General features: G+C 39.9%; 1 protein-coding gene across 4 annotated transcripts in view; it reads left to right on the forward strand.

The window, feature by feature from the left end:
- Positions 1-18,798, forward strand: part of erbb4b (erb-b2 receptor tyrosine kinase 4b) — a 361,102-nt gene that overhangs the window by 217,426 nt on the left and 124,878 nt on the right. For all 4 annotated transcript variants that reach the window (XM_074659614.1, XM_074659616.1, XM_074659615.1 and 1 more), the window contains exons 4-5: positions 12,284-12,415; positions 15,295-15,360. In XM_074659614.1, coding sequence (XP_074515715.1) covers positions 12,284-12,415; positions 15,295-15,360 — 198 coding nt within the window. The remainder of the gene's footprint in view (positions 1-12,283; positions 12,416-15,294; positions 15,361-18,798) is intronic.

Genomic DNA, 18,798 nt, shown 5'->3' on the forward strand with positions numbered 1-18,798 from the left:
AGACGTGAGGTGTTTAACATTAACCCTCTCAAAACGGGCCGTTTGCATGATCCTGTTTAAATCGATCTGAAATAAAAACCACAATAGCTGGAGCATTTGCATCTGTCTTTCGCATCATGTTGTACGCTCGTGATGACATCATTGCATTACATTATGTGCAGAACATAACAAAACTATTGACGCCTTTGCACTCGATCTGCTCATAAAAACGAGCATATGTCAAATCCTAAAAATATTGCCTAGTTCAAATAACTTATGAAGTGTTAAGAAATATGTTTCCATGTTTCCACATTTAGAAATATTTTGGATCAATATTTTTTCTGTGTTTATTTAGATTTCTGTATTTTTTTAAATTCATAACATAATTTCAATACTTTTATCAATTATTATGGTTTATTGAGCTTAGGTTGTACAGCTTTTAGGGATATGAAACATTTGAAGATACGCCAAGAAATGTCATCACAATAAGCAAAAATACCAATCTACGCACTGGTAGACCATTTATATTGCAGATTTCAAAGGGTTAATATAAGCATATACTGAAATCAGCATCTTCTTTAGGCGGTTAGTGTGCTGTAAGCTTTGTTTTTGTAGTTTTTTTGTTTGCCTTTGTAACCATGTTTGCCATCCATTTTCCCTATGAATGTGTTGCTTTACAAAAACCATGGATTTAGGTTCTGGGATAGTGGTCAATCTGTCGATCTTTCAGCATATCGTATATGCTGGTAAGATATCCAGTACATATTTAAACCATTGGATAAAAGGCCTGAGATTTCCAGCCATAACTGCCAATTTAAATTGTTATCACCGAGGCTTGCTTTTGAGTTTAAAAGATGCAGTGCTCCCAAAACCAATTTAATAACCTTGCCTCCGTGCCGACACACACATAAACACACAGATTACCCTCCAACGCTACAACTCCACCCCTTTCTCCCCTGGCAGCTTAATAATTAATATGCTTATTTTTTGCCTCTTAGGCCGAAGCCTTGGGTAAGTGGAGCAGCTATTGATGGGGGCAGCGATGGGTAATAGGACATGAAAAGGACTTTTCTGTTCATCTCAGGTCCCCACAGAGATGTGGTGGGTGTTACTATATGCAACACCAGGCATGACTTCACCAAATAAACATTTTAAAATAGCATTCCCTGACTTCTCTGCCACCGCTCCATGGCACATTTGTTTGTTGTGGTGCTAAAATGATCTGGCTTCTATCAATGGTATTTTTCTGAGGCTCTGTTTTTCCCACCACCACATCTACCAGGTGTTGTCTCTTTGATAATGTCATATTCAGTTTTTTATTAGAGTCTGTTATTGCAACACCCAGGCTGGGAGGCACATTTTATTGCCCATACACAGAGGTTGGCTTGGTCATGGATGTGGTCTGAAAGCGTCTGCTCCACAGTTCCGTGACAATGTAATGTCGGCTGACGTCACAAACCGTGTGGGCAGTCTTACCTTGAGGACAGTGAAGCAGATAAAAACAGGAGGTAATTCACGCTTATTTTTGGTTGAAATCGAGAGAGACAGAAGGTAGTTTATGCAAGAAGGTACAAATCAATGGCAGTCAATGAATAGAACCTCCATGATGGTGAAGACCTGCTCACACCGTCGTTCCATCATCATCCATGATGTTAGTTATTGTTAGTAGCTGCTTGGTCACTTAAGCAGATTTCATAGCTTGGTTCATTGGTAGTCACATTTTTAAACTGGTAGAGCTTGTGACATTTTATCCAGTGCAGTATTTGGGTAATATACTTTCAGGTCAGCCAACATACATACACTATAACTGTTTGATATCACCTTATTATTTATTAATTAAAATAATATTTGTCATCCCTACTGCTGCACAGTCTGGTATTTACTTTTTGTTACTAGTTAAGACATTCAGTTACAAGCAACCAAGTGGTGAAAGTGGAAATTCCATCTCACAGCATCAATAATAAAATAACTCTCACGCCCCGTTTATTTTAAGATGGCTAAAGCTGTGTTGCACCATATTAAATATTACTTACACGGCCTACTACATGCATGTCACCTGAGGCATGTTAGACACCATCCCTTCAAAGTTACATACGTATGTTTCAAGTTTGATGGGATCGTGTTCCTGTTTGTCCTTTGTGTGTGCCTTCCAAGGGGCATGCTAGAGAAATAACTATTTTGTATGACGTGTTTTGACTACGTCAGAAGGCAAAAGTGTTTATACCTACTTCAAGTGTAATCAAAACCCGGCTTGCACAGAGAGGGGGGGGGAGATGCGATAACCGTTAAATATATAATCATATAATATCAGTTTTGTCAGAACTGGAGAGTATTTCTTCGTTGAAAGAAGAGCAAAGAACGGCGCTGAAGGCTTTTATCGATGGAAAAGATGTTTTCGCGCTTCTCCTGATTGGCTTCGGGAACAGTTTGATTGACAGATGGTTCATCCAATCACCTGCCAAGTATTTTTAGAAAGTGCCTGGCCTTTTCCAAACTGTTCCCAATGACTGCTTCTAAGATGGATTCTGTGTTACAAACCACGTGGCAGGTCAGATTAGTCTTTTGATGTTGGCATTTCAAGTTTTATTCTACGAGTAGAAAGGTGGAAGAAGAAGAAAAAGAAGGGACTTTATTGATCCCCGAGGGGAAATTCAATTTTTGCACGGCACTAGTTGTCTCTAAATGCTTTGTAGTTTCACTTTAAATCTACTTTACAGTCTTCTGGGTGGACTTTCCCACCTTGGCTGATTCACACCACATACCAGTGCTGTGTGAACAAAGTGAGAGCCATGGCCCATAGTGTGTTACTGAATGTCTCTCAGTGGGCCTGGAAAAACAAGGCCTCAATGACGTGTTGTTGCCTTAGCAAATAATGCACTGACTGAAGCCAGCTTCCTCCGTGGTAAAACCAACATACTTGGTATGCTTGTGGTAAGATATGCTCACTCTCCTCTCAGTCTTTCCATCTTTCGTTCTCTCAGACCCTTTTTGTTTTGCCCATTCCAGAGAGCGTGGCTCATTTTAATTCAGCTGGCAGGCTGATCGCACATCAGCCTTGATAAGCTAAGTGGCCCTCAGCAGCAGCAATTGAAGGTCCTTTTCCTCTTTTTTTTAATCACTCACTTGTTTGTCCCCTTGTTAATCTTTTACTTTTTTGTCTCTTTCCTTAATTGTTTTGTTTTTCTTGTAGATTTGTTTTATCTCAAGGTATTGTAATGTAATGTTCTCCTCCTCCTCCTCCTCCGCCCTACCCATAAAGCTCAGATTACCAGGGTTTTATCACAGTTTAAGTTGAATAACCATAACCATTCTGTCATGATTTAATTTTTTCCTCTCCTCATCTTTAAGCAGATGCTTTGCCTTGCTTGGTTATAATTCCATAATCCCCAAATCTCAGCCATTTTTCATAAAGACTCATAGGAAACAAATGCGTGAGGGATGGGCCAAATTTAATCAGCAGCCTGTGAATGCAATTATCTTGGCGGCGGAGAGGCGTATGTTTGGGGGATGGGAGCCATGTCCGACGCCCCCATGCCTTCTACTATAGCTCAGCAAATATCTCAACAACATTTCTCCTTCAGAGTGACACAAAGGATAAAACGGACACATTATTTCTAAGATTGGAACAGTGTTTACATTTTAAATATTGAACATTACCACAAAATGGTTTTCTATTGACAGCTGTCCAATCAATTTTAATCAAGTTCAGTTGTTATTTTCACTGAAAGTTTTTTAATTTTGACTTTCAAAATGAGTACAAAAGAGTGAGTTTGCATCACACAAAAGACAAACTGTTTATTTGTTAAGAGATACAGTAGGTGGGTTTTGATGTTATTGTCAGATAATACCAGAAGTTCTTATATTGCAAATTATTCAGACTATTTCAGACATTAATAATTTGCTCTACTCCATGTCCAATGTCTAGTTGCTTTACCTAACATCATTTTTATACACATGTCCAACTACTGCTGTGCATCCAGGCAGTTATGTATTCTTCTGTCCCCTCTAAGACACCCATTTTTCACATGTCTTCCTTTTCTATTTGTTGCTGCTGTTTTATCCACAGCACTTATCCCTCTCAAGACGATTTACGTCTTCTCCATTACGGTTTTCACTTATTTTAAACTGTCTCTATAGGAGGTTTCACGACTTGTTTTCCACCCAGACACTCAACAGCCAAGCGGGGAAAAATAGAGCTTCAAGTTTCAATTGAAATAACAGGGCTTGAGTTTCAAATTGAACGTTTTTTACCCATTGAGATGGAAGAGGTTGTTCATTACCCCGAAAATCGCAGTGTGAACGTCACACTGTACACGTGAGGCCGCGCGCTGCCGAGGCCACTCAGCCATGAATGTCAGCTACCATGTTAAAATTAAAAGTGCATTTAATTTGTGAGACCTGTGTTGTCTCCACATATATATGCAGACACATACTGTACATACTGAACATATGTACTCATGAAGAAAACACTCATATCATGGCTTTGTCTTTAATATCTTCCTTTTTCTTCCATTCCAATTTTTATTTCAATTGGCCAACATGGTGCCATCCAGTTGTTTGCTCTTACAATGCTTCTTTCTCCATAAACACATAAATGCGAGACACATATTGTACACACACACACACACATACACACACACTCAGCCCACGCTGCTGCTCTTGACCGCAGTGTGTTCAGAGACAGTCAAATCCCAACGCTGCCATCTCTCTGGTGAACCTCTCCAGCAGCGCTTTTATGTAGTCAAATTAATGCAGTTGTTCTTTTCAGGTCAATAGTTAAACACATAAAAGTGCAATTACATTTGAATGGGCACCACCATTTCGCTTGGTGACTGCGTTAACAGTGTTAAAATTGCATGCCTTTTGTGTGGGAGGTGCTCCATCCGTTGACCTTAAAGGAGATATGAGGTTTGTGATGCATGCTATGAGACATTTCACACTATAGATCTTGTAGTAAGGAATTTCCTGGTTAATATGAAACTGAATTGGACTTATTATTATATTGCTATGTATGGAGAGTTAGACCAGATAGGAGAGCCCTCACTAGTCTTGAAGTTACCGTTAATGAAAGTTAGGTGGAATAATAATGTTATTGAAGGTTACGAGGTATAAAAATGATTATAACAAGAGATAAAGTCCACTATGGTTGGGCGGTAGGGGTGGTAGATGGGTCAAACAAATACCGGACTTTGCCCCAGGAGACCACTGTTCATGTAACATAGTAATTTTAAACCAAACCATGATATTTTTTTACTAAACCTAACCCAGTAGTTTCGTTGCCTAAACTAACTAAGTGGTATTGTTTTTTGTTTTGTTTTGTTTGAATTTACGTTAACCACATGTTTATAACTGTTTATAACTGTTTAAAACTGCGACCGTAATCCGGGAGAAAATACGCTTCCTTTCGAAACATAAATGAGAATGAAGTCTGGTTGTATTGGAACCTAATGTTGTGGGAGACAGGGTTGAAAATACACATTAGAAGACCATCAATGCGCCACTTGTCTTTAAAGGACAGCCACATAAAGCAGTGCGTCATCAGCATAGCTATGGTAAGAGATGATATTTATCTTGATGACACCAGCAATGGGTAACATATATAGATTAACTGGGCACTCCACCAATTTTAAACCTTAAATTCAGTTTACTTTTCAAGTGTCCGTAGAAACATGTCATAAGCAGCTCTGGAGGGAGCTTCCCAAAGACATTGACCCAAACTAATGACTACAAGTCAGTATATCCCGCCCTCCATTGCTTCAATTTTGACCATTATTTTTATTTTTTTTAAATCTGTCTCTTATGAGTCTCTAAACTTTATAGAAGTGCAATACAATGCATGTTTGAGGTAGTGGCCCTAGGACTGACCCTTGTGGAACCCCACAAGTTATTTTATTTTGAAGGATGATTTATCAGATTATTATTAGACCTATTTTGACAAAGAACTTTTTGTCATATATAAGAGAAAAAAAACGAAAAAATACTGTATATGAAAAGCCAATATGTTCCCCCAGACTATTCAAAACACTTTGGTGAATATACAGTATGCTCAGCATGTGCATGTATGGTATGCATGGGTGAGCGATTTTTTCCAACATCTTCAATGCTTTCGAATATATCCACAAGCATAGAAGGGAAGTTCTGAGGAAAGTCTTGCAAAGCTTCGTCATACAAAATGCATGCAGACACAGTTCACTTTCTGTATGCACAGATATTCTCATCTTCTCTTCCATGTCTATGCACACATGAATGTACAACGCAAATCCAAGCGCGCATGTGAACACATTTCACATTTTTTGTCTTTCACCTAAATGCAAATACACACAGACACACACATACACGTTACATCTGGGATCTGCAAGCATTTCCTTGGCAACAGTGGGGACTGGAGGGCAAGGATGGAACTGTGCAGCAGCGGCAGATGATGGATGGGAGGGGAGATCACCTATTTGTAGCGCAAAGGCAGAGATTTGCTGTCCTGACATCTCCTGTCGGCAGCCGAGCAACTCGGAGCACAGTGATTGACGCAGCGCTGTGTGGCAACATGAGCCGCGTCTGAAAACTCCGAAAATGTCTTCTTCTAAAGCTCATTGTTGGTTGTTTATCAAAGTGTGTGTTTCTTTTTTTCAGTTGGAGTGCTGTAGATGCATGAAAAGGCTGTGGCCTCTGGAGTGGGTCTGTTTCATTAAGTATTTATATTCACTAATTCTAAATCTATTCAACCTCTGCAACCATATTCTAGACACTCTTTACATTTTCTTTCTTTTTCATTATTTTTTTCAGTAGCCATCATCCATCATGACAGATGAACAGATACATTGATGGATTAATGGATGATAAAATGGACATCCATCATAACATCCATCACTCCAAGTGATTTATTCATCTTTCCAAACAGCATGTACAGTCTTTAATTTGCCCAACTCTTTCACCCACTTATTATTTTTTTCATTCTTGTATTGTTAAAGGGAATTCAGTCAGCAGCCTGGGTTGTTTTTTTCTTAGTGCACTTTTTTCTGTGAGAGTGCATTAAGTCACTCTGTAGTAGGGAAGGGCGCCATCATGAACCAACAACATAGCTATTGAGCACTTCCTAGTACATAGTTTTCTATGGTTTTCCACTGAAACAATCTGATAAAGTGTCTTTCTCAAGCACTTCATACATGTAATAGCAGCTGCAGAGGGTCGGCAGAGTAGTGCTGACATTCCACACCCACATGTTCCCAAATGTTGTAGGGATTCAAATTAGTGACCTTCTGGTTACAAGCCCACTGATAAAGCCAACTGGTAATTTAATTGATGCTCAAGGCAGTAATGAGGGCCTCATTACTGCCAACCCTGAGCCAAGCATGTGCGTGTGTGTGAATATGTTTCTAGCATGCTTCTCTCTGCGTGTGCACTCATCTCTTATTTTGCCATTTCTGCTAGTCTGAGTGCATCCTAGCAACAACTTCTTCTGCTGCTGGGGTGTACAGCAGGATCTGCGCCCCAGCATTTAGCCTCTTTGACCCAGACTGCATCCTCATCTTCCCACAGAGTTTTTCCCCTGTGCTCCACTGAGCTAATAGCAGCGCTCAGCCGAAACCAAGTTGAAGTTCTCGGAGTCAATGAGACAATACAGTGGAGTAAAATACCCAGTCCCACTGCTAGAGGTGAGGGGGACTCCTGTGTCTCTCTGATTGAATACCTGTTGAACGACTGTTTTGAGTGTCTTTCTGAATCTTTCTCTTCTAACTACTGTCCAGCTGACTGTGTTTCCTCTTACTTATCAGGCCGGCTTGTTTTTCTTCACATTTATATATATATATATATATACCACCCTAATGATGACCTTACACCAAGTGACTTTTCAAGCGATTTCACTGTCACAGACAAATTACCAATGTCGGAATAAAATCACAGGAGTTTTGATAGAGTTGCGCTCCTGTGGTCTTGACTGTTTAGTGTAAGGTGGTCGTAAAACTCAGTCCAAGCTGTCTTAAGTCGGTGTGTTTCTCGTCTTGACGTTCTGATAAAATCAAACAAGTTTCATATTATCATAAATTCAATGACGCAAACATTGTCAACAACCAGTAGGTGCCCCTTGCCAAAAATAAGTTTATTCAAGTGTGCTATTAGTATACATCTTTTAAACTTAAAATGTACTTTCAGTTTACTTTGTATGCACTTATCAGAGATATACTTAACAAAAGTATACATAAGTATACTTGGCACATACTGTCAAGTATACAGAAAAGTCAAAGTATACTTGGCTTAAAGGCCTACTTGTACTTAATCTGTTGATCGAGATATACTTAAGAAAAGTCTCATAATAACTACAGAAAGGTATACTTAACTTGTATTTGTGCTTACTTTTTGATATAGTAGCCTCTGAAAGTGTGTGAGCTCTCTTCCGCACCAAACGGGAAGCTGCATACGTGCAATGTGGAGAAACTGGTGGAGTTGTGGAGTGAACAAGAGTGTCGCTTTGACGTGTCCTCCCCTTTGTACCACGATAGAGTGGAGAAGGAATTTCTGTCTACTTCATTCTCAACAGTTTTTCTTCTTGCAAATTTCCACCAGGAGCAGATGTGACATAATCTCAAAAGGAATCTAGTTGTAGTCTTGTAAATAGTGACCCTGCAAGATCCCCAGTCTTTCTAAAATATTATAGTCTGTGACTAAAAACCTCTGTGACTGAAAACACATTGTCTTTAGATGTGAGAAGGTGTCAGACTTCAGTGTTTTAAGTGTCCTAGTGTATATGGTAGGCATAAGAGGGACTGAAGTTAAGATATCGAATGAATGTGTTTTCTTGTATGTATTGATGATAGTAGTTCAGCACAAGGACTTTCTTCAGTATACAGAAGAATAAATTCTATTGGTCCTCCAACACTGGAGCGATTCAAGCATTAATTATAGTGCTTCTGCTTTCCTACATATTTCTTCATTAAACAATCCACACAACACTTATTAATTCACCCTCACAAACTCATTAATATGGCTTTTTTTCTGATCATTGGTTTGCTGTTTGCCTCCCAGTCTTAATCAAACTCATCCCCGCACTGCAATAAAGAAAAAAAATCACAACAAGCACTTACCATCAAAATAATTGCCTGCATACATTTGTTCTGCCTCCTTGAATTTCATATTGTTTTCCTCCAAACGGTCATGCGGCCTGATATTGAAGATTGCCGCGCCTTTTGAAGCCACGCGCCCATTCAGATACGCTCGGAGTCGCTCTCGGGACGAAGCGGGATGGGGAGGGGGTAGTTTGGAGGCTGTAGCTACGTGAACAAACTAATTAAGACATTTTCTCTACCCACTAAACAATCAACAACAGGATTTAACCATTGATCTCCCCCTGGCCGCCAACTGCGCGCCCAGCAAATGTGCAGACCAAGCATTTACTTGTAATGAAAAAGCAAAGCGTGCGTGAGTTTTGCACGTTATTGTAGGTATTATGTAATATCTGTTTGTTAATTATTCATATATCGGTGACAGAGGCCATGGGAAATGCTCTAACTGTCCTGGGCAAAGCGCCAAGCAAGGAGCCAATTAAACGCTTATCCAGCGTCTTGAACTCGGTCATGTCACACTGCAGATTAGTGCGTTGTGCAGTTCATGTCCAACTGCACCATGTGTGGAAGAAGCATTGCAAGATGGTGGAGCCCTCTGGATCAGGCTGAGGGTCACTTGTTGTGACAGTGTTGAACAGAGAGTGTTTTATTTTTCGGTCTGTTTATACAGTGTGTTTGAGAGTGTGAATGCTGCTCACGTCCAGCTGGAATTAGTGGAAACACCTTGTCTCATTTGTTTACCACACAAAAGAATCCTGGCAATTGTTTTTGGCTAAGTTCTCCCTTAGATTCAACTCTGTTGTTTACATATCCAGATTAGATCCATGAAAATCAGTGGTTGTATCCGTGTGGTCTGCTGATGAGTATTGCTCAAGTTTACTGACGTGAGGACACACTTCCTTAACCGATTAACGGATATGGACAGGATATCTAAAGGTCCACTGTCACTTGGAAATATTCAAAGATGGAATACAGTAGAATAAAATCTATGCTGCATATCCGTCATTATGTTGGGCTTCTTCTTCTTTTCACTATACTTCTTTACGTCTTTTGCAGAAGAGCAAGCCCTGCCTCTGGTTTGAGTGCGTTAGCGACACAATTATCCAATTTAAAGGTGCTATTGGTAACTTTGGTCACATTCTCCCTCCCGTGTTCCATTGCATTCACTTCACAACAAGTGGTTGCCAGGCACTTACCGTCAATCTCAGCCATTTATAATTTTTTTCCACGCTAACTGACGACCCAGCGATACCAACGTTATTATACTATTGACTCACAAGCCATGTTTGAAGTGAGAACCAAACGTCAGATATCTTCTACAGAGATAAACAAAACGTGTACCCGGCAAAATTTTTCAAATGATTAATTCACAATCGGAATTTTTTTTTTTTTCGGAAAAAACATACTTTCATTCAGCACCTTTCTAAAAGGTCTATTATTATATTACTATTTTTTTTTTGTTAATATTCGATGACATAAAAATCACATCGCTAACACCTTTAAGGACTTTGCAATGATTTTCAAAAATATTGTTTAGTTAGACTCAGAAAATCAGTGAGGAGTACAACATTAAATTAGTTAAAAAAATAATGAGATTGTGGCTGTATCTTCATCAATTGTGAAATTGAGATATCAGGGTCAAAATGATCATATTGAGATCATTTTGAAACTGCTTCTGCATGTCTCCATCTTACATTTTTACCTCACGGTGTCAAGTGCTTATGTATAGACGATGCTTTAGCTGGAACATCCATTCATTCATAAATGAATGGATGTCATTTTTGATAATGCTGAATGAATCATTCATTCAACATGTGAACTGTGGCTAAATATGTTTTGGATATGTTTACACCTAAATTTTACATATTTTGGCTCCAATTACAATCCCACCAGCCAGTATGAAGGTGAATACACAGGTACTGGTATCTTGCTTGAACAGAGTTTAGATGCCCTGCTAGCATTTTTGTCATAATAACTAACTGCTTTGCTTTGTCTGTTGTTTTGTCCATTGCCCTAGTTTGCCAGCAGCATCTTATTGTGCGAAAAAGAAAATTTGAATTTGAGACGAGGCCTCCTCCTAGCCGAGCGATATTCCTCCTGTGGTGAGAGGCAGGATTAATTTCTCTCCCTAACTCCCACCGCACACGCAGAAAGATAGAGGAGAGCAGAGATTGAGGGGGGAGGTGGGCTTGTGTAGGTAATACCACCACCACCACCTATTATCCAGGGAGCATCATTTAATCGGGCCTTTGTGGGACGATATTGTATTTGGCTGTTTCAGTGTGGTGCTGGCAGGGCGCCTCGTGTATGATTATGTGTCTCATCGGTTTCAGCCCTGTGTCAGTAATCTGTTTGTAGGGAGATAGAGAACACACAAGCTCTGTAAATAATGCAAATCTGCTACTGGGCTTCACTTTGTCTTTCTTCCCTGCCATGCATCTCTCTGTGGCTTTCTCCCATCTTTATTTGTCTCCCTTTCTTTCTTTTTCCCACCCTTTCTCACATAAAAGTCAGGATTAAGCATTCTCTGAACTCCTGCACAACAATGATCGGAACCGCCCTCCGTATCCAATCATTCAACAGACTGTGTGTGTGTGTGGGTGTGTGTGTGTGGGTGTGACGAAACGAATCAATCCTCTGACAATCATTGGTTGGACAAGGTGATGCATATTACAATGGCAAGATATATGACTTTTTTTTTCCCACCACCTTGATGAAATCTAAAATCACAAACTTGCTAGGGCTGCTGTCCCTTACTGGGGCTTAAATCCCATATGAATTTTGTGTTGTGATGGTAGTGAGGCATAATTGATCCTGTCTGCTCGCAGCGTGGGGATAGAAGGAAAAACAACAAAATGGGAAAAGATCAGAGGTTGCAATAACGGCAATACGACACGGCTTTGTCCCGGCTGCCGTACGACAACAACCGTCGACAGATGTGTGTGTCTCAACATCAGCTGCTCCCCCAAAAACCTAACACTGCTCTTGTCGTCAGATGGAAAGAAAAGGATAAACTGCCAATCCAATCTAGTGATTTTGATTTGAACATGCAGTTTCTGGCCATGTCAGTAGTTCATTCTAAAATGATGAGTGGGAAAAAAAGCTGGCAATTAAAAATCACATCAGGAACCTGGTAGCAGGATCGCTGAATGAGGTGCATCCTCCAGGCAGAAACAGTTAGGTACCCAGGAAGCCCTGTGTGTATCTCTATTGACTGTGTGCTCTCTCTCTCTCTCTCTTCTCCACAGAGATCCTGAGTGGAGGCGTGTATGTTGACCAGAACAAGTTCCTGTGTCATGCAGACACAATCCATTGGCAGGACATTGTCAAAAACCTTGGGACGCATCCTGTGGTGGTGCCAACCAACAGCAGTGTCACATGTAAGTAAAACACAAGAGTAGAAGACTTGATTTGACTTCAGCCTTTCTTTAAAGGAACGTTTTATTGAGAGCTTATACTCATTCACACCTGGACGCATCACAAGAAAAAAAACACTGAACTGTTGAGGCTTAAAATAGTACTCAGCAATTTATCATTGCACCACGTATTCTTCTTCTTCCATTACTCACAATGCAACTCAACCCTGACAATTAAGTTAAAGACTGCGTATGTACTATGCTTTTAGCTTTTAGTAGTTGTGGCTGTGTATCCTGCAGATGACGACAGCTCATGACTACATAGTGATGACTCATTTGCATTCAATCTTGATTGAAAGCATAGTCAGCTCTACCTGAAGGAACTCAAACTCCCGGGACTCTGAGCGGACTAAAAGTTAGGCTTTAAAAGTACCGATGGGCTTTCAGACGCCTTTAATAACAAGTGCAGGTTACAAGGGAAATGGTTCAAAAGGAGACCCCACATCTTTCCCATTGAGAATAAGTGGCTGAGCGTGAGCAGCAAAACATTGTCTTCACAGAACCACCCCTTGACCCCATTCTGTCACTCTGCTTACCATAACAATCCACAATGACTGCTCACTCGCGTCACGTTAAAGCCCCATTGTAGCCAGCTGGAGGACAGGTTGATAAATGCTTAGAATTATAAAGGGATTTATCTGGATAGAATAAACATACTTAATCTGCCAGGGGGTATAGGGGGGTGATGGTCGAGGTGATTGTCAGTGAAGTAAAGATGCATTAAGTCACCTCTTCTGACCCTTTTCTTGTCATTCACTGACTTAACCTCTTAACACACGCTGCTTTTGTTATTAATTTAGCGCTCAAGCTGTTTGACATTTAAATCTGTTGTTGTTTTTTTTCTTCCTGTCTTTAAGCTTTCTCGTCTCGTTCCTCTACAAATACAAAATTACATAATAAAATGCAAGGAAGAAAATAAAAAAGACAGTCTCTGCATATGCCCTTGGATTTCCTCTCAGAGCGCTCGCTGAAGGCTTCAAATGCAGATTAACAGCTCCGAGCATTGATATTCTGCTCAATCACCCTCCTCCCTGCAGCCCTGTTAGCCCTGGATCGACCCTTACTCCTGTGCAAGTCTCGTACTCCGCCGAAAGATCAAGGGTCTCCAAACCTGTAATCCACGATTGAGAACATAATCTCCATTTCATTCTTTGGGGAGACACTCGATTTACGCTGTTTATTACTTGTGACACATTTGTGCCACCACAGTTGTTGTGTTTATTGGTTCTCCTTTTCAAAAACAGGACAGTGATTTTAAAGAAAAACATGCCCTGCTGATTCAGTTGAAAACCCGCCATCTGTCTTTCGGCCCACACCAGCGCTGGCGTGGCGTCGACATTTTAACCTTCGGTGGCTGTTTTAAGAAAGCTGTAAAAGATTATGGTGCAGGAAGGGGGGCGGGACAGGTTTATTCTAGGTCACTGAGAATTTATAAGTTGAGATAGTGAAGACCTTGGACACTAAAAGAAAACTCTTTGTCTTGACTTCACAGGCTGAGAGCAGAACAGAGATATAACTAAGTGCAGCAGAGGTTCTGCACACTTGGCACCGTCAGACAACCACTTAAAGCCGGCTGACATTTGTATTATTATCCTGTTTGTGTGCTGCTTTTCATACAGTCAAGGCTGTCGACCTCTCTTTTTTCTCAAGCATTGTCAGGGTGCTGGTTTGATGGGAACGGACTGGAGGAGCAGAGAAAAGCAGAGGGGCTGACTGGAAAAAGACAAAGGGAGACAGGGATAGACATTAAGTGAAAGAGAGCCGCAGAAGAGTGATGAATCAGCGAGGGGTGGATCGAGGATGAAAGGGATGAAATGTGTGGCGGAGAGGGGAACGGACGAGGAAGAAGAGGAGGGCAGAAGATGGAGAGGCTCGTGTTGGGGAATAGAGTCAGTATCGATGCTAATAGCTCTCATCTGGAGAGGCTGATGGACAGAGGACAGCACTTCTGCACTTATCCAGGCTCACTTCCCCCGCAGTCAATTACTAGACAGTCAATTAAGTCCTCCAAAAAAAAATTAGAAAGGCACCGACTACAGCTCTGAGAGTATGATGCTGCTTTTCTGCCGGTGCTTTCTGCCGCTTTACTGCTTTTATCTCCACCTGATGTGCGCAGGTTTCATGCTGGGCTGATTTAGAGTGGAGAGACATAAAGAAATGTCTTATTTTCCAAAAACAACCTGTGCCAAGGTTATTTCACTTTTTATGACTGGAACAGCACGTACCAGTCAGAGAGGCGGTGTTGTTCCTAAAAGACGGCAAGTTTCATCATCTTTGTTGCATAATAATAGAAAAAAGCTGTTAAAACACGTGATTAAATCTCAGTTTAGGTGAATGTTGAACAATCAGTTTGTAATTACAAGGGTGGAAACAGTTATTTGAATGGAGTCAATTAATAAACACATCATCATCATCATACGGTATAATTATCCACACACCGGTGTTGTGAAGTATTCAAGTCGCTACATTTGTTGCAGATTGTGCAAATCATGTCGGATTCCAATTATAATAATTATCAAGGACTCACAAAATGCTTGAAATGCACTTATAATGAAGACTTGTATCTTAAGAACAACACTTCAATAAATGTAATCATGTAGCAAAGAAAACATCACACACTCACACACATGAGTTGTAGTTAAAGGTGAGCGAAAGGAACACCTACATCCTCGCTCACTTTTTGGATTAATTTGGGCTTCAGTGGAGTGCTTGACTCAGATGACCGCCTCCAGCCCATTTTAAGGTTCAGCTAATACGGATTATTGAGGGCTGATACAGATCACATTTTTGATTAAGTAACCAATTGAAATGCCAATCATCTCTTTCCTTGAACTTGTGTGCAGGTCAGAAGTGCAATCGTTCCTGTAACGGTCGTTGCTGGGGACCCAAAGAGGACCAGTGTCAGAGCTGTAAGTATATTTCTGTTATTAGCTGACAACATAGTCTCCTACAAAATTTTGTTTTCTCAAACAACTAAACTGCTTTCTCAATTACGGTTTGAAGGAAATCTATTTTCTTCTGGATTACAGTCGCAGTTTTAAATAGTTTAAAAAAAACAACTTGGTTAGGTTTAGTAAAAAAACTCATGGTTTGGCCTTAAAATGACTACATTTGTTACAATATTTAAGCTATGGATGTACATTAAAATAAGGGAACGTTGACTGCTGGTTTCACACTGGACATGATCAGTGGTTTCCTTGGTGAAAAGCGTGTTTTTTTTACCCATCTACCATCCCGGCCTCCTCCCTACACAGATTTCTGCGAACTATAATTAAAAACGCATTTGTGATACGTCAAAAACAAACACAATTTTGTATGGGAACATCCTTTTTGGGCTGTCAGAGCTGTAGCTGACGACACACTGCATGGCCTTTTACTGGCTTCCTTTCAATGGCATCTATTGCAGTTTGGGAAAGGCCTCCACAGTCTTTTATGATTATATAAAATACAAACACATAGATGATCTTAACACACTTTGTTTACAATAATGTGGATTTTTTATTTTTTTTGGTGGTTGCATTTGAAATTATTTCTTTTCAAAAGTCCCTCCCTTTTGGAGTTTTTTGCTGCTGCCTTGTTTTACATTGACATATATCCACACCCATATGCTACTCAGACACCAAAAACTGAACTGAAATCAGGGACATTATTTAATGCTAAATTGTTTGATTGTGAGAAACCTGGCTTGCTTCTATATGACGGTATAAACTAAACCATGTCTAACTAATGTGTTTGTGACATTTACATGCATCAAAGCTTCAAATAAGGCAACTTAAGTGACTTACTGTAGGTCAAGAATAACATTTAGCATGCATATGAGTGTAGCCACTTAAGTTGTCCAAGTTGCCAAATTTTATTTCGTATTTAGACTTGTCTGGAAAGAAATCCTCCGTGTTTGATATTCAAGCTACGCTATGTTTCTTTTGGTACTTAGTATGCCTTTCATGATAAATCACATAAAAAGCATCTGTTGAATTTGAACTGGCACTAAATAGCATTTTGTATTTCATTTTACTCGACTCTGATCTGTTCTGGCAATCCCGACAAGAAATGTAGCTCATTTTCTGGCTATAAAATTGGTTTTATCATGTCTGAAGCAGCAGTATGCCATACAGAGATAAGATCAAATAATGGCCATGGTCTTCCCTGCAAATTACTTTCTTTTTTTCAAATAATCAAAACTATGCTAAAACCCCAATTAAACCGAAAAAATCAAGATTAACTAAAACCATGTACAGACACAAGAAAAAAGAACTATATGCCAATGCTAAACTAATTTATTCAGATTGGTATTTAACGTGGAGGTCATGTGTATATTTGTTTTCATTAATTTGAGGGATTCCTGCTAAAGTTCTAACTGTGACTATATCCAAATGAGGAAGGGATTTGTATGTGCATGATGTTAAAATCCAGCACAAAATCTATTCCACAGGCCTCCAGTTTGGAAGCATGAAAGGAACATATCTTGCTGATTCTGCTTCATTATTACACAAAATGAAGCATAGCGTTAGTGCAGGCAGAGCACTGAAGGTGTGCTTGTATTTGGCAGATTGGCATCAGCTGTTTGAAATATGCTTCACCATGATTGATTCATTCACTGCTGTGTGGCTCATAACATCCAATCATATTCAGACATTATAACGAGACACTTATCACTGTTACTCTGATGGTCACGCTCATGCCGACTCATCTGTTGCATTAGCGACAATTTGTTGTATGGTAATATTGCTTGTACTCTACTTATTGAAGGTCTTATGGTCAAAGGAAAAGATGCAACTTTTGAACAGACTATCTGCAGACTGACATTTATAATATACTGTATTGGCTGGTATTTCCCATAGACTCTATAAGAAGTGGACGTAGTCACTGTGAGGTCACCCATTGGTTTATGGACTATGGTTTTGAAGCCTCGAATTTGGCATTTTGGCCGTCGCACTCTTGGTTTTTTGAAACCAGAAGTGACACGAGAGGGTGGAGCTAAGTACAACCTAACGCTGAATAAGACACTTTAAGAGTCCAAAAAGGCTACAATTAACTTTCATGAACTGAAAACAATCTGTGAAAGGCCATCTATTTGACTCTAAGTGGGACCATAATTTACAAAATGAACATCATGCTGTATTGACGAAGACTAGCAATTGAGACCATAAACTCATGTTTACAATGTTTACTGAGGTAATAAATCAAGTGAGAAGTAGGCTCATTTTCTCATAGACTTCTATACATTCAGACTTATTTTTGCAACCAGAGGAGTTGCCCCCTGCTGGCTATTAAAAATAATGCAAGTTTAAGACACTTCAGCATTGACTTCACTTTTCAGACCCGGAGGTTGCCTACTGGTATTTCCAAAGGAGAAACTCTTGACGCATTTTTGTCTTTGTCCATTACATCATGAAAAAATATTTTATATCTAAAAAAATCTAAAATGTGTTAAAGTATTACTGATTTAAATAAACATATTTAGTCACAGTTTATGTTACTCTACTAATCAAATTCACGGTGCGAGAAGTGTCAGTTTGTAAAGCAGGTGTCAGCTTTGTTAATGGGCTGGTTCTGTACAGATATTTATAAGCCCATAATGGCTGTGGGAATACCACTTCCATCAGCACATATCAACACCCAACGACATCCCTAGACCCCCAACACATCTTCCGCAACCCCTCCTGCTGGGACCTCCCAGCTTTGAGCAGCATGGAGAGGATGAGAACGGTCCATCAGCAGGGAGGGGGGCCTCCATGTTATTCCCTCTCCTTCAGTCATCTTTCTTAGCCTCTCTCTGTCAGTGTCTGTCTCTCTCTACCGGTGTTGCTTTCTCTATCTGCCTGTCCTTCTACCTCTCTCTCAATTTCAATTCAACTCAGTATGCTTTATTGGCATGAATATAGCAAGGACAATATTGCCACATCATCAAGTAATAATGGGATTATAGAGCAAAAGAACAAGGTGCAATTCAAAAATAAAAAAGTAGCAGAAAATGACTATTCAAAATGAACAAATTATATATAATTAAAATCATTATGGAATTATAAGAACGAAATCATACCAATGCTGAATGTAAATAGGAAGTGGGATGTTTCGTGATCTATCCATCTACACAGACCGTTTCCCCAAGAAGTTTGCAGCGCTAGCAACATCACATTACTAGTGCCCTTGCCTTCGAGGGACAAAGGTCAGACTGTAAACACGAGTTTATGGTCCCAATCACTGGTGTCGAGTCTTCTTTAATACAGAAGGATTTTCATTCAGTAAATTATGGTCCCATTTACAGTAAAATAAATGATAAAGCAGGGTATGCTTTAGGGCGTGGCTACCTTGTGATTGACAGGTCGCTACCACAGCATTGTCCG

This window comes from Sebastes fasciatus, chromosome 14 (assembly GCF_043250625.1).
Source record: "Sebastes fasciatus isolate fSebFas1 chromosome 14, fSebFas1.pri, whole genome shotgun sequence".
NCBI classification, from domain to species: Eukaryota; Metazoa; Chordata; class Actinopteri; order Perciformes; family Sebastidae; genus Sebastes; species Sebastes fasciatus.